Source organism: Brachypodium distachyon, chromosome 5 (genome assembly GCF_000005505.3).
Source record: "Brachypodium distachyon strain Bd21 chromosome 5, Brachypodium_distachyon_v3.0, whole genome shotgun sequence".
NCBI lineage: Eukaryota > Viridiplantae > Streptophyta > Magnoliopsida > Poales > Poaceae > Brachypodium > Brachypodium distachyon.
In genome coordinates, this window is record NC_016135.3 from 1,174,194 (window position 1) to 1,198,668 (window position 24,475).

A 24,475-nucleotide genomic window follows, 5' to 3' on the forward strand; every position below is an offset into this window, starting at 1 on the left:
GCGCGGTGGCATTTTCGGGGTAATAACGGTTTGCCAGGTAATTTTGTATTGAGCGTCCGGAGAAGTTCGGGAAACTGTTTCTTCCCACAGGGCAATTTACACTAGGTTCTGGAGAGGGCTGTAAGAAGAGCCGGATAAAAGTTTTTGCCTTATTTTAGTCTTAGCTGCCTGGGACGTTGGGATAGAAGCCCAAAAAAAGAGGGCCATAGACCGGGAAAGTTTGGGCTGGATGGCGTGAGCTATTCAAGAGAAGGGAGAGGGAAGGGGGGAGGGGGTGTTGCTTTGCCTGGCCATCGGGCCAGGCTTTTAAGAAAGCCCGTAAGCCCGACGGGCCTGGCCCGGTTGTGCCTTGCTAGGCACGAAGTTAAACAGGCCGGGCTGGCCCGAAGCAAGGCATGTGTAGCGCCGAACTTCAAATTGAGGCCCGACAGGCTAGCCCGGCACGGCCTGATAACAGGCAGCCTGATGAAGCTTGGCACGGCACGCAAGGCCCGGCAGCACCCGTGGTCCGTTTAGCTAGGCAGGTGCGGCGGCCCGATTAGGCGTGGCTGGCGCGCGAGGCCCCAACGGTAGGGGAGCGGCTTGCACGGGCGCACGTGGCGTTGTCCGATTGGTGCAGGGCGCCCGGGAGCAGACAGAAAACGGTCGGGGGAGGGGGTGCGTGGCGGGCGCGGACGGGCTCGGGCGGGGTGAAACAGTTGGCTGAAGGGCTTAGGGGGGCTTTAAGAGGCCCATTCGTCTTTTTTTTTCAAATTTAGGCCCTATTTTGGCCGAATTTTGCCTATAAATAAGGCATTTCATATTCAGAATTTTCACACTCAAACCACTCCTCCCCTCTCAAACATGTCTAACTTCATACCAATTCCTCCACATCCACCAAATGATCCAAACAACCCCAATTCATACGAGTTCCCACTCACAGATTTTGGCCTAAACTACGTAGATCCCACATACGCCGATGTCCTAAATGCCCAAGAATCAAACATCACCGCTGCCATTGAGACTCCTACAAAAAGCACGGTCGCTGCCACCAGCAAAAGAGGGCTCGCAAGAAGACCTCTTCAGTGTGGGAGTACTTTGAGCCCGTTACGGTGACGGAGCCAGACGGGAGGATCGTGACCAAGGCCAAGTCCAAGCATCCGCGATGCGACTCCATGCTCTCCATGCACGTCACCGGAGGAAATGGCCACTTGACGAGGCACCACAAAAAACACGTCAAGGAGGACGTTGTCGGTAAGGCAAAACAAAGCAAGCTCAAGTTAAACACCGATGGTACGGTCAACACTTTATCCTATGATCTAACTCTTGCTAGAGAGTCATCATGCCGTTTAATTGCTAGAAATGATTTACCATTAGGTTTTGGTGAATGGCCTGGTTTTGTTCAATACATTAGAACTGCTCATAACCCCAACTATATGCACCTGTTTCTAGGCAAACAACTAGCAAAAATATGAAAAAATTATGCAAGAACGGTCTCAAAAAAATAAAAGATGATTTTACTACGTGCACTTTTTCAGTCTCCTTAACATCTGATATTTGGACCGGTAGGGGCAAGCAAGACTATATTAGTGTTGTAGCTCATTATATTGATAACAATTGGACTTTGCAAAAAAAAAAAAGAATAATGTGATTTGAATTAATTGATGAGACCCATAGTGGTGATAACATTGCTGAGGCTATAGTTAAGGTTGTGGATGGTTTGGTCTCAGGGATAAGGTTTTTGCAGTAACTTTGGATAATGTTTCATCAAATACCTCTGCAATGAATCTACTCACTCCCGTGTTGAGCACGTATGCCCCATCTTTTTTAATGCATCATCGTTGTGCTTGCCATATAATTAATCTTATTGCTAAATGTGCTTTGAAAAGATGTCAAACTCAACTTGATGTTGTGCATACTGCAATTAATTGGTTGAATAATTCTACTAGACGATGTAATAACTACAAAAGGTACTGCTTGGCTAGGCAAGTAAAATTTCATAAGTTTAATCCTGACATGACGATTAGATGGAACTCCACATATCTGATGCTTAGACCATTGATGGCAGACAAAGATTTATTTAGTGAGCTTATTAATGCAAATTACCATCCTGGATATCCCCTTCTTACTCCTGAAGTTTGGCATGTTCTTGGAGTGCTGCTCCAATTTGAGATCTTTTATGATGCAAATGTTCAATTGTCGGGTGTTTATTATCCCACATCTCCTTTAATGGTGCATTACATTGAAGATATTATTGCTCACCTTAAAGCATGGGAAAATGATCCTATTTTATTTGAAGCTGTTGTTGCTATGAAAAGAAAATTTATGAAATACTGAAAAGAGATCCCATTGTTGTATGCCTTTGCTTATCTTGGATCCTAGGGCTAAGCTCACCGCGTTTAGTGGTATTCTCTCACTAACAGCTGGTAGTGTGGGCTACGATTATTCTCCTTATTTTACTAATGTTCGTGCGAAACTTAATGAAGTTTACAGCAAGTACAATTAAAAATATGGAAGTATTCGGCAACAACTTCCTCCACCAATACCGACCTCTGCCTCGGGCTCAAATACAAGATCGTGGGGGAAGTTATTTGGTAAATCACCCTCTGCCTCGGGCTCAAATAGAAGATCATTGGGGAAGTTTTTCTGAATTTTTACATATTTTTTTCTGATTTTTTTAAGTCATTATTGATAAATGGACTTCTCAGGTCCGGGGCTTTTTTTAGGCTCGTCGGTCCGCTCGGGCCGGGCCGGCCCGAGCCGTGCATGGAGCCGAGCCTGGCCCTTGGGATCCCCTTGACGTGCCGGCCCAGCCCCTTCAATTTTCGGGCCTGTGGGGCCGTGGTCGGGCCAGGCCCTGGAGCAGCAGACGAAGCTGCTCTTCGTCGCCGCCTCGCGCCGCCGCTGCCCCGTGGCTACTTCGGAACGGCATCGTGCTGATGAACGCACTGGCCAAGGGGGGGGGGGGGGGAGGGACCTGCTGGCGTCACCGTTGTCCCGCGCCACGGCCATGGTGCAGGACGTCGTGCGGATGGTCACGGAGGGAGTATTAGATAGCTAGGCACATGCATAAATATTCAGATCTCATGCATAAGTTATACTCTCTCTGTCCCAAAATAAGTGACTTAGATGGCGATGTATCCGGTGAAAACTCCCATCCAGTGAAACCTGAAAACTTTCACGATGAACCGTTGGATCGAGAATACACAATTCAGATCAGAGGTCGAAATCCCTCAAACCACTTAAACACGTTTTACGGAAAAAAACCCTGCCCTTGACATTTTGCTTGGGAAAACATTGACCCAAAAGGAAAAGAAAACGGACGAATCGTCTTCTCCGTCTGGCTATGGCGACGCAAGTGCCGCCTCAAGGAGCTGCCCGTCCGCCGGCGCTGCAACTACTACGCCGACGGCAGCCATCATCCCCTCCGCGACGGCCCCTTCTGTTTTCCCCTCCACGACGGACCCCCTGTTGTTTTCCCTCAGCGACGCCCCTGTTGTTCTCCTGTAACTGAAGTTGTTCTCATGTTAACTGAAGAAATTGGTTTGTTGTACTCCAATGGTGGATGTACAGGCTGATTTCTGCCTTTTGTTGTTGTATTTGCCTTGTTGTTGTGCAATCCTGTAACCCAAGAAATCTTCTGATCCGGCAGTCTATATAGTTGTGCATGAATTGGTGATTAAAATGAATTCCTCCGGTCAGAAAATTCATTGGAGTACCGATTGATAGACAATCTTCTGGATACTCAAACAAACTGGAAGCGATCTGTAAACAATCTTCCGGTATACAATCTGATCTGGAGAGCAATCTGTAAGCAATCTGGTCTGTATGTAATCTGTATACATTGTTTAAAACACATTGGATCTGAAAATGCAATCTTTATAGACTACTGGATAAAGAAATTAGAGTACAGATTGATGACAAATTAAATTGATGCCCAGTTCACTAATTCCAGCAGCCAGATTGTATTTTTTTCCTCCGGTCTTCATGACATTCAAAATGACCGCCAGAGTGTTGGATCACTTTTTTAGAAACTATACTTGAAAATCAGCTCTAGATTCTGGAACAAAAGTAAAAGTATTATACAATACTCTGTTCAGTGTAAAATTTAACTAACACTGACCAGGAGTAATGCAGGACAGAACAAGTGTGTGCTAAATTAAAAGAAGCTCACGACACATATTGCAAAGCAAAATCTGATCTATTTTATCCTTTAACAGTAAAAAAGATGCATGCAACACATTTTTTTTAGATTTAGCAAACATATAATCTAGCCATAAGAGATATATTAGTTGCTATCTGATGTTTCAAAGAAAAAATATGACTTCACAAGTAAGAAAATATAAACTCAATCCCTAAAATAACCAGTTAATCATGACACAGGAAACAGGCACATAAAGATCTAGAATTAAGCTCCCATTAAACTTGGTGCACTTAATCACAACACATAAAACATGCACATACAAGATCTGGAATTAAGCTAGCATTAAACCGAACAGTTGTTTGAAACATAGGGTGATGCATGCTGATAACTGAGAAAGGCTAGCACAATCTTTCTCGGGCTCAAAGTGAAGAGGTAAACATGAAATCAGTTCATGACCTAGCAAGCTTCTGCCAGCTCACCAGCGAGTGTCTGCCTAACCTGGGAAACCTGTGCCTTGGCTGCATCAAGCTGTTTCTCCAACTGACATGCCACCTCAGCATCTATTCTAGTGAACGAGCTTTTAGCGGAAGGATCTATATCCGCAATAAGCTCCACCTCCTGGGCAAGGAGAGGGTACATCTCACACATTTCCTCAAAGCTCTTGTCCCCAGTCTTGCTGCCATTGCTATCCTTTCGAGAATTTCTCCGCAATGCTTTCTTGGAGAGATTTCTGCCACTGCTATCCTTAGCCCCAACTTGGGAAGGTTTGCCCCAGGCTTGCTCAGAGAGATTGTCAAGGCATTTACCATGCTCAGTAGTAGATTTGTGCTTCTTCTCGAAGTAGCGGCGCCATAGACTTCTCATTTTATCCTTGACAGCACGGAGTTCTAAGCTCTGGTCCCCAAGCTGCTTGAGGACAGATTCAAAGAAGCCGCTGTCCTTGACATCTGGGGCATCCCCATGGGTGTGGCGGTAATTGATGACCTGCTCGAGGATCAGGATCTCGTCATTTGGAGCCCATTCACGCCTGATTCTCTTTACCTTGGAAGTGCCCGGCTCACCTTTTTGAAGTAAAAAGTAGGTGATTAACATCCTAGTGCGATTAAATACAGAGAAAAGAAAGGAACCAAAGAAAACAAAAACAGGGGACTCTGGCTCGCTCACCTTGCTGCTGTGCTGGCTTGATCCTATCCGACTTACGCTTCTTGGACTTGATAACCTCTGCCCCTTGATCCTCTGGTCCGTGCTCTTCCGGTGCAGGCTTGCGCATCTTCTTGTTCTTGCCCTTTAGAATCCCTGCACCTTCATCCTGCGGTCCATGTTCTTCCGGATCCTCTGGTTCATGTCCTTCATCCTCTGGTCCATGTGCTTGCGGTGCTGACTTGCGCATCTTCTTGCTCTTCTTCTTGTTGTTCTTGACAATGCCCGCACCTTCATCCTCTGGTTCATGTTGTTCCTGATCCTCTGGCTCATGACCTTTATCCTCCGGTTCATGTTCTTCCGGTGCTTGCACCTCTGGCTGGAGCGACCTACTGAGCATGTTCCTCTTGCTGGGACTGGGACTTGGAACCTCTGTCTGGCGCGACCTAGTGACCATGTTCCTCTTGTTGGGACTGGGGCTTGGAAGCGGCTCCTGATTCCTCCTCTTGTTGCCGGGCGGAGGCGATTTCTCGGCCTCCACAACCCTGGCAGATGGTGCGGTCTTCTTGCCTTCCCTCTGGCTCTTCCCCTTGCTCGGTGACTGCAGAGCAGACGCAGACTCGGCCGCCTTGTTGTTGCCGGATGGAGGCGGTTTCTTGGCATCCGCAACCCTGGCAGATGGTGCGGGTTTCTTGACGCCGTTCCTCCCCTTGCTTGGTGACCGCAGAGCAGGCGCAGGCTCGTCCGCCTCTTCCTCTTCCATGGATTCCTCCTCATCCTCAGACTGGGAGCCCTCCTTGCTCGATGAATGCAGATCGGACTGCTCCCCCTCCCTTTCCGCTTCCTCGGACTGCTGGGAACCCTCGTCCTCCTCCGCCTCTCCGTCTTCAACCTCCGCAGCGGGTTCCGGCGGTGGGTTCTCGGTGACCTGGGGCTCCACCGGGACGCCATTGAGCCCCAGCTCAACCGAGCAGTCAGATCCGGCCGGGATTCCGGGTTTGCGGCTGCGCTTGGCGGCGCGCTTGCCGGCCATGGCAGCAACAACGGCGAAGACGGTGGTGGTTAGGTTTGGGGGAAGAGGGAGTTTGAGTTTTGGGGTATCGGTGGAATGGTGGATGGCGTGAGCTATTCAAAGGATGGCGTGGGAGCCGATTCGTTGCGTTGCGGGCGTTGATTGGGGAATTGAATCGAGAATTCGAGAGACTTGGTTTTGAGAACTGAGAGACCATGAATGCTCCACCAAGGAAACGGAACCCAGCTCCTCCTACTGGCCCGTGCTGACGGTTGGTTTCCTGCTCGCGAACAAAACGAAACTAAAAAAGGACTTTCTGTGGCTAATCCCATCATATAAAATAGTTTTTTTTTCTTACAGCCCATCGTATAAAATACTTGATGACCACGATTGCTGCTACGGAATGGAAAGGTTGCGCTGTGGACAGATACCGGCCGATCAACTGGGTATTCGGTTTCAGGCCCAAAAAACGGCCCGACTGGATACCGAATAATGGGCTGGCCTGAAAAAAGATTCGAATTACCGAAACGGCCCGCCAGCCGCTCGTATATCTACGGCTCAACCCTCCGCCGCATTCGACCACCGTGCCGCCGCTAGCGTGCACCGTCATGAGCTGCTCTACCCCGTCTTCCTCGCGCCGCCGCAGCCGGACGATTTCCCCGCCGCGGGGAAATCTAACCCTATTTCCCCGTCATGGTGGGGAAATAGGACCGTCGCCGCTGACGCCCTCCTCACCCCCGCCGAGCGGGTCAGGCTAGACACTCGCCGCGGGGGAGCTCTCCGGTGGTGGAGCTCAGTGAGGACGCGCGCCTCTGTTGGGAGGCGTTCCTCGTGAAGGAGGAGCAAGGGATTGCGGCGGCTGCGGCTATGTTGGCCCGTGGAGCCGTCGTTCCTGCACCGCCGGAGGAGGAGGCCGACGACGAGGTCACGTGCCTCGTCAAGGAGAGGTCCAAGGCCAGCTTGGCCGAGGATGACGCTCACCGGGCTGCCATCGAGCAAGCCCCGCTCCATGCCGTCATCGAGCTCTCGCTAGCGCCGGCGGTCGTCACCATCGACGACTAAGAGGAGCAGTGCTATATGGCTGCTAGTTTTTATTAATCTATGCATGTAATCTGTTCTAGGGTATGCAATGATGATGATTGGTTTAGGAAAAAGCCGAATCACTCGCAGATGGATCTTTTTTCTACCTTTTCATTACTGATGAACCGGTCGTTCGCATATGTCACTGATAGTTAAGCTATCCAGCTATCTCGAATCAATAGACTAGGCGGTTTAAATATCTATGTTAGTTCTGTTCATGAGTGAATGAGTTTTTTTGAAAGTTTGGTTTTGAATTTGGTTTCTGTTCTGCGCATCGTGTTTCAAAACTAGATATTGTTTTTCAGTTCAACCGAACTCTGCCAGTTCGGATGGACCGTGTTCAGGAACTACTAGAGATGCTCTAAGAATTAAAACCTTTTATGCTCCCCGTTAATTGTATTACTTGTGTACGGAGTAGTACGTGTTTACATGCGAGTATGCCGCAAGATGGATACACGGTTGTTGAATCGACTGTGCACCAATGGTAGAGAGACGTCATGCTGCAGTTTTGTAGGAAAGATTATACATGTACCTCCCTTCCAAAAAAAAAACATGTACCTGAACTGCTCAAGAATGTGTGTTCTATGATGTCTGCTCTTGAGTTTCGTACGGCTGTTTTTGTTACCTCTCGTATCTCTTATTATCTACATCTATTGTTCTCTTGTGTGCAATGCATTGAGAATCTGTCGCCCTGCCTTTGTTGCTCTGATAAATTCAGCATCCCAGAAACTGTTCTGAAATTAGTTCTAGCACCAATACCTCCTCAATGTTGCTTCAGCTGTACAAACGGTACTAGTACATGCTCATCTTAAACAGTCAGATCTTCATGTTTATCTATTCCAAAACGGTACTAGTGTACAATAAGACTGTGCTACATGGTGTTTGAGCCTAAGCTTACCCTATCAAAAATTTATGGTGGAGAGTTATTCAAAGAACAGAGCAGGCTAAGTACGTAAACCCCATCTCCAGCTTCCTGGTATACTACCTTCGGTAGGATACTGGAATCCAGCATATGTAGTTTGAAAACATGATAAAGCAATCTAAACACAAATTAATAAAATGAGTCAGAGATTTCTCGACCACTAACAGTGTACATTCCCAAATAGCAATCTGGAACAATCATTACAAAGAAAATGATCATTCGGCATACATAATGTGATGACCGTCCAGGAAGAAAACATACTGTCAGTATGTATGTATTGCAAGTCTGCAACCAACATGAAGCTAGCTATGTAATACGAGTAGTGAACTAGGCTCTTTCTTCAGTACCATGGAAATGAACTTTCAAAAGAATGAGCTTTTTGTCCAATTTAGCCTTCTTTCAACAACAACAGAAGTTTCATCTAACCTACTCTATGTCGTATCATTTGCTCAGTGCCCACATATCAGAAAAGAATCTCCTGCTGACTTTGTCCCTTGGGAAGTACTTATTTTATTATAGAAAAGCTTGATGAGGAACAGGAAAAGAAAATAATAAGACCATGGTAGCTATGTTCAGACCAAAGATCATCTCTGGATGAGGTTCACTTCCCTTGAGCTGGAGGTGGTGTCGGTGTCGGTGTTGGCTGGGACTTGCATGCGCTGCAGTCAGCTGGCAGTGGAGCTGTCTTCTTGTTGTCTGGGATCGTTACCCTTATTGTTTGGTGTTTCCCATCTTCAGTATGAACATCAAGAATGGCGTCCATAAGAAGTATCTCCCAGTCACTGCGTTGTATAAATGATAACCAAGATCCATCTGCAAGAGAAGACACAAAATAAGAACTGGTCTGCGGGGGACCCTCTGCATCCAGGGCAATGTCCCCTGCTGTGGAATCAACATTATTTATTCTAGATCTAAAATCAACTTTATTAACATAATCTTTACTATTTCTGGTAAAATACTCATGGTACATCTTTTTAACAGCTGTTCATTATTTAATATTACTAGAAACAGTATTAATAGTGTTCAATAAAAGGCAATACTAAAAATGCTATGGCAATGTCAGGCAGACCATAATGCAGTTAAAAGCTAAAGCTATAGGCCAAACCAGATCCAAATGCCATTACTTGAAATTTGCCAAACCATCTTTTGCCTTAGCTTATTCCCCCATTGTACAGTCACCTTAGGCGTAGTAGCATGAGTATCTTCAATTTTAATAAGCTCCACGGAAATTTTAATCTACCAAAGTATGTTGCTGTGAAGTTGTCTCAATGTTCAACAATGAAATAATGCAGTTATATCCTGTACTTAATGCAGCTATATTCTGCCGGCAATCTACCCGCTGTGTAGTGGTATTCACAAACAATAAATGAACAGGCATACTAGTTATTGTTATAATGAAAGAAAAAGGTTAGTCCTGCTCCTGGATTTCAAATTCAAAAGTAGCAGTAGCGGAAAGGGAAGAGTAACTTTATGGCATTCTTATAGAGATCACAAAAATTACTCAATGCCCTTAAGGCCTTAAAAGTTCAAGCGGAGTGCAACTATGTGAAAACCAACAGACTTGCAGAAGCACATAATGCATCCAAACACTAACCTACTCGACTCCACTGCGACCAAGCCCATCCAAAATAAGCTATCCAGTGCTTTGAGCAAAAATCCGGCTCACTACAACCCTGAGTTTCCTATATAAAAATCTGCCCAAAGCTGCCTTTCAATATCCATTTCAATTTTTCTTCAGTCTCTTCTAGCACGGATTAGGTCGTTCGGAAAAGAAAGATCTGTGGGGTTGAACCTTTTATATACAAAAACTTCATTACAAATTAGCTTGCCAAACCAGATAGTCAATCAAAGTCAACTAAAGTCATAAGTGTACCTAGTGGAGTAAGAAAAACACCAAAATATTTTTTAATGGTTTCAAACAATTAACTTGCAGTTACATTCCAGAAATGGAATACACAACATAAAATGAACCAAAGCTCATGAAATCGATAGTGGCAGACCAATGGAATTACATGTGTAACAATAACAACTAAATTGCTCATGTCATCTATTCTATCATACCATGACGAAACCAGCAACACCGCTTGGAGGGCAAATTTAACAACACAAAATACACATAAACATGCATGCAGTCTCGCTCTAAATCTTTGACCACTAATATATGCAAAAGTAAATAGATTGGACATGTAAAAATAATACTATTTGTATGTTTCTTGAAAAATACTTTTATGTCATATGTCCTTTTACTAATTTTGTTGCATATTACGAGTCAAAATCATAGTCAAAGTTGTGTAATGGAGACCATGAAAAGTCAAGCACGCCTTGTAAAACGGAGGAGTAAAATACATCTCGAGCTGCTCCTTTCAGTAGCTTACGTTATAATGATACCCTCTCAGTTGTCCGAGAAACTATAACACCTTGATATAAATGGCTAAAGTCATGTAATCAACTGATCCAATACTTACTAGTAGTTACTGAGATAATAGTGCCTGTTCAGCTCTATATTTAATAGTTTAACAGAATTAGTTTTAGACAGATTGCAAAAGGAAGAGTAAGTAAATATAGACAGAAAGCAAAAGAAATAGTAAGTACTACCTACAGTCTACAGATAACAATGGTACATAGGTTAACTTAATAAATTTCAATCTACCGATCCCAAAATTTCACATCCAGTTTTCCAATGGAAACCACCGAGGAGCAATTTATCCCATGATTTGTTGTGTAAGAACTACCGTACTGATACTACTAAAGTGAATACACAGCTGTCAAAGCTAGCAGGCAAGATTTGGCATGTTCATGTGGTTGTGCATAAAGCTGGTATGCCACACATATGCCATATTAGCACCAATGAGGTCCTTGGAGATGCTATGATGTGCTACATTTCCACACTTCATATACAAAAACAAATAATAATAGGAGAGCAGCATTGTATCTCTAAGAACAAGTTGGTGAAACCAGAGCATATCGGCTTTGTGGTACAACACAGACAATGTGCCTTGCTCTACCTTAGACCGGCTTGACGGAGTACAGTGTCACATCGTCATCTGAGTGCAAAGCCTCAACCTCTACTATGCCCTTGCGCATGCGGGCCATGCATTCCTACACCTCTACGACCTTGACCAACATCGCTAGAGTCAGGTTGTTCCCTTACCGGCGTGCCATCAAAACTGGAAACAACTCCATCGCCTCCTGCAACTCTGTGAAGAAGCGCATGCTGGCAAGAACTGGATCACCCGCTTCATGGTCTATAAAAGAAGCGCAAACGGACGATGGAATGTACAAGTAGATCAAACGAACTGAACACATCAAAACAAATTCATACCATCACATGGCAGATTGGTGCTAACATCAATCATCGGACCACGGCCAACCTCACAACAGCTTCTCCTCTTTCTCCACCACGATCATCTTCTGGCGGAGGCTCATCCAAATCCAAAATCGCCATGGTTATTTCCATGCAACGGATCAGAAGAGGAAGGAGAGAGAGAGAGAGAGAGAGAGGCCTAGGAATGAAGTGATCTGCTATAACTACTAGCCAATCGCCTCATTTCTAAGTCATTCTCTTCTTCCTCTTCCTATCTGTAACAGAACATAACAATGGCCATTTTGGACTTGAACACGCCTTCGCCAAAAGATGACGGTAGCAGGGAACAAGGAGGACCTGCTGGTTCTCAACATTGATCTGCCATGTGATGGTATGAATTCATTTGATGTGTTCGATTTGTATGATCTACTTGTAACTCCATCATTTGATTGCTTTTCTTATGTAGATCATGAAGTGGGTGATCGTGTTCTTTCTAGCGCGGGCTGCTTCACAGAAGCTGCAGGAGGCAATGAAGTTATTACAGGCTTTGATGCGTGTAGCTAGAGGGAACAAGCCAGACCAATGATGTTAAGGACACGGAGGTGGAAGGGATGCATGGCCCCCATGTGCAAGGGCATGGCAGAGGTGGATGCCCTGCACTCGGATGCAGACGTGGAGGTGACGCCGATCATCATCGTTTTGATCTTGCCAAACACTGTCACGCCGGTTGAGGGTACGCAGTCCAGGTTGAAGCCAGCCGCAGGCTTGCAAGGCTTGGCCTAGCTAGTCTAAGTCATAGGCACACGTACCATGCTCCAGTAGTCTTTAGTGTCGAGCATGTTGGCGACGAACGTGTCACAACCAAGAGAGTCGGCATGAACTTAGGACCCTCCATGGAGTCTACGAGGAAGCAAAGATCTCAGCCTTCACAAGAGTCGTCCTCATAAGGGCCTTGGTTGTAACCAGCAACGTATCTTATCCCTCAACTTGCGTGGCATGCTCATCATCCTGGAAATGCACGTCCTCCATCTCATCGTTGTCGTCTCCAGCAAGGTCTTCAACCTTGTTCTCCAAGCCATGCGCCTTTGCCCATCTATTCAATACATTCTGCTTCATCCATCTCTTCAATGCCATCTCCGGCAATATCTTCATTGTTCTTCTCCAAGCAGTACAAGACTAAAGTGCGCTCATCATTGGCAACACACTTTCCTTCAAGCACTCCATGGCCAACCAACCATGGATTGCACAAACATGTGTGGTTTCTCGGCTAGTTAATGACTTTTGTTGCCACGCACATGCACATTTCAGACATGGCCGGCATGTGCCTAGCTGATTTTGTGAAGCGATGATCGTTCATGCGTAGGCTGGTTCCTCGCTAGCCATTGGCAAACAAGCTACTCTTATCCAGCCATAGCGATCTAGGCGAGAACGAAAGACACGATGGAAAGAAAAGAGGGAAACCGAGAGAATAGGGAATTGACATGCATGCATAACAAACACGAGATGGGAAACTAGGTGTGTTCTTTAATTACGACACCAAATTCTAGTGCTCATCACATCTATAAGTTTGGAAGGAAAAAACTTCCTACGAAAATGGATGGAGGGAGTACATATTGGAAATAATGACAGTATGTTAACTTACGGATTCCAATTTACCAATCCCAAATTTCGCATCTAGTGCTCATCACATCATGCAACAAAATATATGCAGTTAATGCATTACATGCTAGTAGGCTACAATCGTAGATACGCAACCTTTAGAGTTTATTCTACCATAAATGATATTAGATGAGAAGACAGAATGAGAATGTTATCCCAAGGAGACAAAACAGGCTCACTGACCACAATCCATCAACTAAGTCTACCAAAATGTGCATTCTCATGGCCTTCTTTTCCGCTCATGTACCCGCTATTCTTACCACATCTAATACACATAAGGAAAGAAACTAAAAGGTACATTTTAGCATGTTTCTTGAGTCCAATATTAAACATACAGGGGGTGTCAACTAAAAATTTCATGTTTTCCATTCCAGTAGCAGCGAATGAGCCGATGCGATTTCAAGTTGGATTCTTCCAGGGAAGAACACGGACTGCCGGTTGATGTAACCATAACAATTCAGCTCACAAGGAATGTAAGAACTTGAACACAGAATTTGTGATGTTAATATATAGCACACACCTCCCAAGCGAACAGCCTTGAGCTTAAGAAGCCCGTCTCCTTGAGGGCCTGACACGGGAAAAGTGCAGGAGACAGAATTCCTCGCGTGGTTCACGGCAATGGAAGCGCTGTACCAGGCACCCCGCGTGATGGGCATGCCGATCGCACTCACTATCTGCTGGTTCTGTGTGGCCTTCTCCATTGCCTGGCTGCAACAAGAGCAGCAAAAGCAGTTAGCCCTAGCAATTGCCTCTTCTTTGTGTAAAAGAATGCCAGATTTGAGCAGCAACAGCAGTTAGCCCCAGGGCTAGGCCCCTGGCAAATATACTAGGAACAAAAATTAACATCAGCAGCAGGAGCACACATCCTGCAAGTTGCACAGACCAATGCGAACATACGCAACCGACGAACAGGTAAACCAATCCACGCATGAGGCGGTGATCTTAGTTAGATTCATCTAATCTGGCCGATCCCACCCGGTAAACACGCAAAAATGGGTATGCATGAACAGAGACGGCTAAGAAATGGGAAGGGTAAGGCGGGGGGTTGACCTGGAGCAGGAGAGGAAGACGGAGAGGTCGCTGACGGCGCTGGCGGCGACGGCGCCGGTGAGCCCCAGGAGCGAGAGCGCAGCCGCGCGACGGGCCCACGCCCCCGCGCCCTCATCTGACGGCGGCGGTGGGGCTTTGGGTTTGGGCTGCGTGGAGAGGCGGCGGAGGAGGAGGCGAGGAGAGGTGGAGGCGGCGTGACGGCAAGCCGCCAACATTTTCGGCGGCGGCGGAACGAGGGAGGGGAGAATCGAAAACCCCTGCTGCGCCCACTGGCTGCTTCGTGGACCCCTTTATGGCCCATACTGTTTTTTCATTATTCTTTTTTTTGGGGAATGCTTTTTTCGATTAGTCTTGTCGGGTTTAGATTTTTTTTCTACGAGTTCATGTTACACATCGAAAACTCTTAAGACATGTCCAATAATGAGATGTCATGCTCATGAACAAAATCTTCGTGAAAGAGTAATCATTATGAGAGATGATACGTTGGCTAAACTTCATATATGGTCGCACGTAAGCCATGGCAAAACCAAAGAGCAGAAAGAGATATCAAATACTACCTCCATTTCATAAAGGTTGGCGTATTTTGTTTCGTTAAGACAAGACTTTGACGAATGAAAACTCCATCCATTGATATGTGATTTTTATATATGAAATTTATATCAATGGATTCGACTTTAAAAGTTCTTTCTAATGATCATGGTTTCATATCATATAACTTGCATTACATTATCTTGGTCAAAGACTAGTCTTAAGAAACAAAATACGTCAACATTTGTGAAAAGGAGAGAGTACATTCTCCGTCCGAAAATAAGTGACCAGTATTTGTATAGATTCTTATACAAGTCATAACTTGATGGGTCCAATGGCCACTACTCAACAACAAAATATCTTCTTCAACAACCTCAGTCTTGAGCATGTTGCTTCTCGTTCAAGATGGAAATATAGGTTAACCGAAGGAAAACAAAGACACCAAATATGTCTAAAAGACTTTGTAACACGAATAAGAAAACTTTATTGATGCCAACAAATATGATTGGGTGGCGACCATCATGTAGAGACCAAACCGCTGCTTTGAAACACAGAAAAAACAGACCCAAAATCGCGAAGTGTGTCTTTAACAAATCAGGAAAACTCAACACTTTGTGTTACATTCCGTACCAAAATCATCGTCATGCTAGCACTAAAGACAAATGAGAAGAGTAACAGGAATGAAGACAAAGAAAACCAGGATACAAGATATAAGAAGGATCATGCACCGGGTAAAAGACAACCTACTTTGACCACTGGGAGAATCCGAAGTGTACAAGCATCAAATGTTCGAAAAGGGACACGCGACATGATTAAACAAAGAGGAAAAGAAGGATGGGATGAAACAGATTGCAAAGGCAAGTTTCAACAATTGGGTGCTATTATCGAAACGCATTGTTTGATTCTAATTAAACACAAAAGATTTTCAAATCCCTTGTTTATGAACCGAAGCCATACTTTTATTAGGACGGAAGTTTGGCTTCAAAGTGTCCATACCAAGCCCACTCGAAGAGTATAGATGTACAAACTCTAGCATGACCGTTTGGAGGTTCGTATATTTTAAACTCCCTAATCCTTAATAGACTACTCAAGACACTACAAATGTGTAGTTAGCATGGAAAGTTTTAAAAAAAAAAAATACTAAGTGGATTTCTTTCTAGCAAAGTGCATAAGATCTTCACCCAACCCATTGAACAACTTCTTTTGCTAGGGTCCTTTATATGCTCATGGTGATCCTCAAATCACTAAAGGACTGTCTATGCCAGGTCCAAGTAGTTAACAATATCAAACTCCTTGAAGCATGTATTAACATATTAGCAAGTCAACAAGGATCAATCAAAAGTACCGCAACCTCATCCACAAGTCATTTTCCCACTACCGTTTTCTTAACATCACGATGCATTAAAATCACGAACGTGCACCGATTGCCATCTAGGTAGTTATTTAGACCATTTATCCCACTCCTCATCGTCCGCTTTACATGTTTCTCCTGGTCTGCGTCGCTGATAACCATAATAATGTCCTTAACGAATCTCATGTATCATGACAGCCTAATATGCTACGATTCTACCAAGAATTCAGAAAATAATAGAGTCCTAGACGTTTACAAATAAAAAACATCTAGTCCATCAACTCACATGTTTCTTCTGTTTTGAAACGAATTCGGAAGGAAATGATTTGGATTTCGGTTCTTCCGAATCAGAACTTCTTGAGCAGAAGGGCAACAAAAGAAAGGGAGATCTAGAGAGAGTCCAGAGAAAGAGAGAGGGGTGGGACCCAACGCACAGAGAGCCAGACAGGCAGCACGCCGGCCTCCACCTCTATTCTATTCGGAACCTTCTTTCTTCTCCATCTTCTCGTCCGACTCCAATCTCGCTTCTGCGTCCACAACCCAACCCCTCGCCTCCCCCACGGGCCGGAGCGCCGCCGACGCCCCGATCTCGGTACTCCCGCCGACCCTCTCCCCCTGATTCGCGCTCCGCCCGCCGGATCCGGCCGTGGCTGTGGGGGATCAGATCGAGAAACCCTGCCCCGGTCAATACCTGATCCTTTTTCTTTCCTCCCGTGATTTGGCTGAATTCCGCAGGTGCCCGACGCGATGCATCCGCCCACGGGGAACGAGAGGCTGCCGGGGCGCCCCGTGTCCGGCTTCGTGCCAGGTAGCGCCGCGGCCGCGGGCCCCCCGCCGTTCGCGGCTGGCGCTCCGCTTATGCGCCCCGGAGCAGCCGCACCGTTCGCCCCGCCGACGCAGCAGCCGGGCGTGCCGCCTCCGCTGGCGGGCGCTTCCCCTGCGGCGCCGTTCGGGGCTGCGCCGCCCGCCGCAATGGGTGGGTACAGGGGTCCGCCGCCGCCTCAGGGTCCCTTCGGCACTGGACCGCCTCCTCAAGGACCCTTCGCCACGGCATCGCCTCCTCAAGGGCCCTTCGCCACGGCATCGCCTCCTCAAGGGCCCTTCGCCAAGGCACCGCCGCCTCAGGGTCCCTTCGCTGCAGCGCCTCCGTCTCAGGGCCCCTTTGCGGCGGGGCCTCCCTCTCAGGGCCCCTTTGCGGCCGGGCCTCCCTCTCAGGGCCCTTTTGCCACGGCACCTCCACCGTTTCGCCATCCGCCGTCTCTCGGGCAGCCACAATCCCCCACGGGGAGTGGCATGCCTGCACCGACTTATGTGAGGCCACCGCCCGTGCAATCGCAGCCGCCGCCTGTGCAAGGGTATTACCCTGGTGTCCCTTCTTCGAACCCACAGTTCCCCATGTCCCGGCCAGCGTATCAACCGCCAATGCAGACCATGCCGCCGCCTCCCATGGGTCCACCTTCCTCTTATAGTAACCAGCCAGCATATCCTACTTCCGGGCCCCCGATGGGCACACTCCAGAGCTTAGTGGAGGACTTCCAGTCTCTATCAGTGAGTTCTGCTCCTGGATCACTTGACCCAGGTGTCGATGTAAAAGGGCTGCCTCGTCCATTGGATGGTGATGAGGAGCCCGCTAAGGTTTTTGAGGCATACCCACTGAACTGCCACCCGAGGTACTTCCGGCTGACAACCCACACTATTCCGGCGTCCCAGTCATTGGTCTCCAGGTGGCACTTGCCCCTTGGGGCCGTGGTACATCCTCTAGCAGAATCACCTGATGGGGTAATAAACTCTGCTCTTATCATTTTCTTTATACAAAGCGCTTGACCATTTTGACATGTTTGTTTCTTGTTATTTAGGAGGAAGTGCCAGTTGTCAACTTTGGGTCGGCTGGGGTAATTCGTTGTCGAAGGTGCAGGACATATATAAACCCTTACGCAACATTTGCAGATGCTGGAAGGAAATGGCGCTGCAATCTTTGCACATTGCTCAATGATGGTAACTTTTAACTTGGAACTTATAAAGATTCGATGCGTATTTGACTATTTAACCAGTGAATTTCAATGTTTGTGCCAGCCATCACATCATGTAGTAAAACATGCAACTTTGCAGCTGGTTATGTGGTCACATGCTTCCAATTTTACCTTGCTTGTTTTAGAGTTAAGAGTTCCGTTTTCTAAGATTTCGCGATCCCAGTACCGTTTAATTGTTCATTATCAGGATCCCTTACTATAGTGTTAACAAAGTGTGAATACTGTAGCCTGTCATACTGTTGTGGTGACCACATGTTTTTATGAAGGGAGGAAAATTTTCTTTCCTTGAGTAACCCGAGTAAGCTATTCATTAATCATTGGCTTGCATTATTTCAAACTGATGTATGCATCACTAGACATGAGATGTCTTTTGTTCTTTCCATGAAAGCTTTGAATTGTAGAGAAGGAAAAACATAGTTTTCTTTAGCTTTTTTATGATAACCGTAGAACACTTGATGCCCACCTTTTCAATTGCTATTCTCCAGAGGTTTATAAAATTAAGAATTTAATGCAAGAGTTGGTTATTCTCTTGAGAGTTATACCCACCACCCAGAGGGTTATTTACTTTTATACCCACCAACCAGAGGGTTATATACTTTTATACCCACCGTCATGCATTCCAAATTGATCTTAGTAAAAAAGTAGTTGAAGAAATGCTTGGTACCTTCCGTGTTCCATAATGAGCTATATGGATAGTCAAAGAAATGGCTTTGTATATTGCCACTGATTGTCCTAGCTTAAACTTATGCTCGTTACTATAGAAAATGAGCTTACACTTGTACCCAAAAGTAAGCTTTCAGAATAAGTTTTGAAGCTTGAGTTATTCAAAGTAAGCTATGTTTTTGACCTGTAAATTACGTGGCCAATGATCTAAGCTGAACTGACTGTAATGGAGATAGGCTCCTTCTGTGAAGGAGGCAATTTTCTATATTGTGTTCTCATAAAATTTTCCAACACGAAAAAGTGTAGGCAGATCTTCTGATTAGAAGGGTTGAGAAAATCTGTCACAGTTTTTGACTAAAGTCAGTTATTTATAGAGATATTGGTTGAAGTACAATGAACTATCTGTTATATGATCTTACATACATTCTGTTGTTATAGTCATTTACAACATCTGTATGTATCTGTGCTTGCGTTGACTGACCTCCTCTTGGTGCCCTTTTCCCAGACAGTTTCCCCCAAATTTTTATTTTTCTCTTTCTCTGCAGTTCCTGGTGAGTACTTTTGTGCTCTTGATGCTAGTGGCAGAAGATACGATACAGACCAAAGACCAGAACTTTCTAAAGGAACAGTGGAGTTTGTTGCTCCTACTGAATATATGGTTCGGCCACCAATGCCACCTTCCTATTTCTTTCTTATTGATGTCTCAGTATCTGCAGTTCGAAGTGGGCTGCTAGAGGTATGTTCTCTATGTTTTCACAGTTTTTTTTTTGAACTTTTCATATTTCTGAGGTTTCATCTTTTTTTGTATCATCGGCAATGCATACTAGCGATGCACTCCCTTCTTTCCAAAATATAAGGCGTGTATAATTTTTTTTACCGTCAAACTTTCTAAAGTTTGACCAACCTTATAGCAAAAATATTAACATGTACTATACCAAATCAAACAGTAGTGACTTCTGACTTTTTCAGTGATAAAATCATTTGTTAAGTGATATATTTTCATAGTGTATTGATTTGGTGTAGTAGGTGTTAGTATTTATTTTCTATTATGTCTTATATTTTGAACAGAGGGAGTAGGATTTATGATCTTAATTTCTTATATAAAATTATTTTGGCTCAAATAATTTTGACATGCCCTTTCTTCCAGGTGGTTGCGAAGACCATTAAATCATGCCTTGATGATCTTCTAGGCTTTCCACGAACACAAATTGGATTCTTAACCTTTGATAGCACATTACACTTCCACAATTTCAAGGTATTTCCCGCATCTCCTCTTAGTAATTATTTTCCATCGAAGCTGCATTTTATTCTGCGGCAACATCACTGCTTTAACATGCCAAACTTGATTTTATGAGGTACTTAAACAATTTGTATTGTTTGCTTGTATCAGTCTTCTTTGAGTCAACCTCAAATGATGGTGGTTGCCGATTTGGATGATGTTTTCCTGCCATTGCCTGATGATCTCTTGGTTAATTTGGTCGATTCTAGACATGTTGTTGAGTCATTTCTCGATAGCTTGCCCAATATGTTCCATGACAATGTGAATGTAGAATCTGCTCTTGGTCCTGCACTTAAAGCAGCATTCATGGTTATGGTAAGATGCCTTGATAATTTATTATTGAAGTAATTGTCAGTTGTTTTATGTGGCTTCTGTTATACGATTTAATCTATGGAGAATTTTGGCATCCCTTTTGTAGGGTCAAATTGGGGGAAAGTTGCTTGTCTTCCAGAGTACGCTGCCATCACTTGGTATCGGTCGTTTGAGACTTCGAGGAGATGATGTCCGTGCATATGGAACAGATAAAGAGCATATTCTGAGGGTACCAGAAGATCCCTTCTATAAGCAGATGGCTGCTGAGTTCACGAAAAATCAGATTGCAGTGGATATATTTTCTTTCAGTGACAAGTATTGCGACATAGCTTCCTTAGGTGACAATTCAGTGACAAGCTCTGTAGAGAAGTGTGTTAGTATTTTCTATTTCTTCTTCTTTATTGTGATATATGTATAAATTTGTAGGTTCTCTGGCGAAATATACTGGTGGTCAGGTGTACCATTATCCATCCTTCCAGGCAACTACTCATGGGGAGAAACTTAAACATGAGCTTAGTAGAGACCTTACTCGGGAGACTGCTTGGGAATCTGTGATGCGTATCAGATGTGGAAAAGGTTCTAGATTTATATCCACAGCCACATGTTATCTTCACTTCGTAAATATTTCCTTGGTTAAGCATAGGCTAGTGGCCTGGTTGTTGGAGTGAGGGTATTCATTCCCACCCACCTGGGTTCGTTCCCTAGGATTGACATGGTGTGCCTTTATTGTAGAATGCTCAGTGAGCACGTGCCCATTCTTTATGTTGCCCTAGACCTATGCAAGGTTCCTAGCATGTGCAGTGGATGTTCATGCATCAGTGTGTGTGGCATGAATGTGACTTGTGTCTTCATAGTACAGAAATCTCTGTTTGGTACTTGACTCAACCTAACTCTCATGGGGTAATGTTTTGCAGGGGTGCGTTTCACAACATATCATGGTCACTTCATGCTAAGGTCCACAGATTTATTAGCACTTCCAGCTGTCGACTCTGATAAAGCTTTTGCGATGCAACTGTCTCTGGAGGAGACCCTAATGACCACACAGGCTGTATACTTCCAAGTGGCATTGCTGTATCCTTTCCTGTAGTGGTTTATACACTGCTAGAAGTTTCTCTATCTCTTGATTTCAGTGATAAAATCAATGTTACAAATGATAAGTTTACAAAGGGTCAAACAAACACCTTTCTCAAGGTTTCATGCCCGCGTGGGCAATGAAATGATGCATGGATATTGAAGCAGTATTGTTACCAGTAGAGTAGAACTGTATTCCTCGTTGTGCTTTTTATAATATGTTCTTTTCACTGTAGGAGAGAACCGAAACGCTTTCTCAGAATATTATTTATGAGTGTTATACTTGTGTCCTTAACCACCATCAGATATACATCCTCTTCTGGTGAAAGACGTATCAGGGTGCATACAGCAGCTGCACCTGTGGTCACAGATCTTAGTGAAATGTATCGTCAAGCAGATACTGGTGCCATCGTGTCATTGTTGGCTAGAATTGGTTAGCATTAAACGATGCTTCTCCCCTTCCATAAATGTCAATATACAAGCTATTTCACTGTTATACTTATTCTTCCTGCAGCTGTTGAAAACTCATTGTCTGACAAGCTGGACAGCGTTCGACAACAATTACAGTTAAAGCTTGTGAGAAGCTTAAAGGAATACCGGAACCTATATGTTGTACAACATCGGATAGGAGGGAGACTGATATACCCAGAATCATTAAGATACTTACCATTATACATCCTGGCCATATGCAAATCTCTTGCTCTCCGTGGTGGTTATGCTGATGTCTCTCTTGATGAACGTTGTGCTGCTGGTTTCAGTATGATGATACTGCCTGCAAGAAGGCTGCTCAATTTTATTTATCCTTCTCTGTACAGGCTTGATGAAGTATTAACAATGGTATGCCGTATTTCCTTCCCACTTAACTGATTGAGTTCTTTTTTTAACCAGTGTGCCATCGGTAGACATGTTACTTCCCACCCGCGTTAATGAAGTGTTGAAGAAAAAATAAATTAACTTTAGCCTTTTTTTGGGATGGAAATAACCAGTATAAGAACTAGTTGGTCTGGCCAATTAGTTTGGCTGGCATTTAGTAGTTCTTGTTCTGAAATGTAACTTCTATTATACTTCGCAACTTTGCATCCTCATCAGGCATGGTAAGCATTAAACAAAATAAATATGCAGCCTCTAGCTTTTTTATTTGGCAGTATGAAGTTTTTTCCTTTAATTCAGGCATATGTTTTAATCAAAATGAAAAGAATCAGTATAAGAGCTGATTAGTTTGCTTAGTTAGTTCGGTAGTGATTAACCACTTTGAACTTTTTCCTGATTCGGAAGTACGATTCTATTATACTTTATAGAGTCATCAGGCAGAGTGAGCATTTCTTGAAACTGAGCTGATTTTATAGCATACTCGAAGTCACTTTTTGTTTAATCTATGCACGGGTTTTTCTAATAAAAATAAATGTTGTGATTTTCAGGAACCAGGCAGGATTGATGGGTCCCTGAAGCGGTTGCCATTAACCTTGCAGTGCCTAGACACTGCTGGTTTATATCTTCTTGATGATGGTTTCACCTTCCTAGTATGGTTGGGTAGGATGCTCCCACCTGAGCTCGTTAACGACATTCTTGGAGTCAGCTTGGCAAACTTCCCTGATCTATCAAAGGTACCCCCTGTTTTTTACTCTTTGGTAAATAATAATCGTAGCTTTTGATTTATTATACTTCGTTCCTCTTTTCTTGCTTTTCCTTTCTGTTTTCATAAACAAAATCCAAATAATTTTACAGTCTATCATGCGTTGTTATCATTTTTATTTCGTTCTTAAGAAGACCTCTGGTATGCGCTGGGAAAGAATCCAGTATTTTAGTTGATTAGGAGCTCACTGTTGGTGGGTTTAATACCACAGTTTTTTGTTTTTGTTTTTGTGCTGACATGGAGTATCTTGCAGATCCAGTTGAGAGAATGTAACAACTATCACTCGAGAAATTTCATGACAGTACTAAGAACCCTAAGGGAGAAAGATTTTTCTTGTTACCAGCTACCCCGTGTGGTACGGCAAGGTGAGCAGCCCAGAGAAGGTTTCTTGCTCCTGTCCAACCTCGTTGAGGATCAGATGGCTGGAACAAGTAGTTACATGGACTGGATACTCCAAATTCACCGCCAAACACAAAGCTCGTGATATTGGATGAACCAGGAATTTTGTCATTGTGTAAAATGTTGCAGATTCGGTTGCTGCCCCAGTCCCCGATCGTCCTCTTAACTGTGTGAACCAAATCAAGAGCTAGCCAGCCATACGCTAAATCTTTCTTTGCTTCGCTGGCGAGCAATGTTTTCTTGTCAATAGCTGTTGTATCAGAATAAATAGGCAACAGTACCTTTGGTAAATTATATACAAACTGGAGTCGTGTATGAGTTTGTACGTTTTTCTTTTACTTTTGAGAATTTTTTATAGGTATTGTTGAGAATTTTAGTTGCAAAGTTGAATTATGATTGAAACACTTTTTCACTGCTGATCTGACCGTACCGAGAGTTGAACTTGCTGTTTATTAACTGTTACATTTTGCTTTCTTGATCGTGATGTTTTCTGTTATACTCTCTCGGTTCCTCAAATTTGACCGAGAGTTTTACCAAAGGTTACTCAATAAACATGTGACTTGTGCGATATAAATCATAATCATAAACAAGTGTTTTGAATACGAATCCAATACTAATTTTATTTAAAAATATATATATTAAAAGATTAAATCATGGTCCAAAAAGAAATATACGTCTTAATTTAAGGAAGGAGGGAGCAGGTAATTAGCTACTCAAACAACATTAATTCAGACAAGATTGTAGGCAACAACTTAAACAACATTAATTCAGACAAGATTAAAACTTTGAGGTTTATAGGACGGTGCTAAAATATCACCATTGTGCTTTAGATCATGTTTTTTGGGTTTTGATTGATGTCATGGTGGTGTCACGGCAGATGGCTTAAGATGGGGCCGATGAACGCAGGAGGAACCGGAGG

At 44.3% G+C, this 24,475-nt stretch overlaps 3 protein-coding genes across 4 annotated transcripts; 1 reads left to right on the top strand and 2 right to left on the bottom strand.

Moving 5' to 3' along the window:
- Window positions 1–3,655: 3,655 nt before the first annotated feature.
- On the bottom strand, window positions 3,656–6,565 carry LOC100833026 (serine/arginine repetitive matrix protein 1). 2 transcript variants are annotated; one of them, XM_003580141.4, is made up of 3 exons: window positions 5,288–6,565; window positions 4,622–5,184; window positions 3,656–4,039 (listed from the first exon to the last, which is right to left on the bottom strand). In XM_003580141.4, exons 1-3 carry the CDS (start codon window positions 6,294–6,296, stop codon window positions 4,007–4,009), a joined length of 1,605 nt encoding a protein of 534 aa, XP_003580189.2. In that variant the 5' UTR covers window positions 6,297–6,565; the 3' UTR covers window positions 3,656–4,006. The 2 variants fall into 2 exon arrangements, with proteins under 2 accessions (XP_003580189.2, XP_010239627.1); XM_010241325.3 differs by lacking the exon at window positions 3,656–4,039 and having other exon boundaries at window positions 4,375–5,184; window positions 5,288–6,564.
- A 1,823-nt stretch (window positions 6,566–8,388) lies between these two features.
- Window positions 8,389–14,558, bottom strand: LOC100844336. Its single transcript, XM_003580909.4, has 3 exons — window positions 14,291–14,558; window positions 13,761–13,948; window positions 8,389–9,090 (listed from the first exon to the last, which is right to left on the bottom strand). Exons 1-3 carry the CDS (start codon window positions 14,503–14,505, stop codon window positions 8,879–8,881), a joined length of 615 nt encoding a protein of 204 aa, XP_003580957.1. The 5' UTR covers window positions 14,506–14,558; the 3' UTR covers window positions 8,389–8,878.
- Window positions 14,559–16,615: 2,057 nt separating this feature from the next.
- Window positions 16,616–23,975, top strand: LOC100839661 (protein transport protein Sec24-like At3g07100). The gene is made up of 13 exons (XM_010241326.3): window positions 16,616–16,761; window positions 16,905–17,948; window positions 18,026–18,164; window positions 19,408–19,598; window positions 20,010–20,117; window positions 20,253–20,456; window positions 20,560–20,791; window positions 20,880–21,029; window positions 21,368–21,524; window positions 21,830–21,957; window positions 22,039–22,361; window positions 22,943–23,128; window positions 23,411–23,975. Exons 2-13 carry the CDS (start codon window positions 16,917–16,919, stop codon window positions 23,639–23,641), a joined length of 3,081 nt encoding a protein of 1,026 aa, XP_010239628.1. The 5' UTR covers window positions 16,616–16,761; window positions 16,905–16,916; the 3' UTR covers window positions 23,642–23,975.
- The last annotated feature ends 500 nt before the right edge of the window (window positions 23,976–24,475 follow it).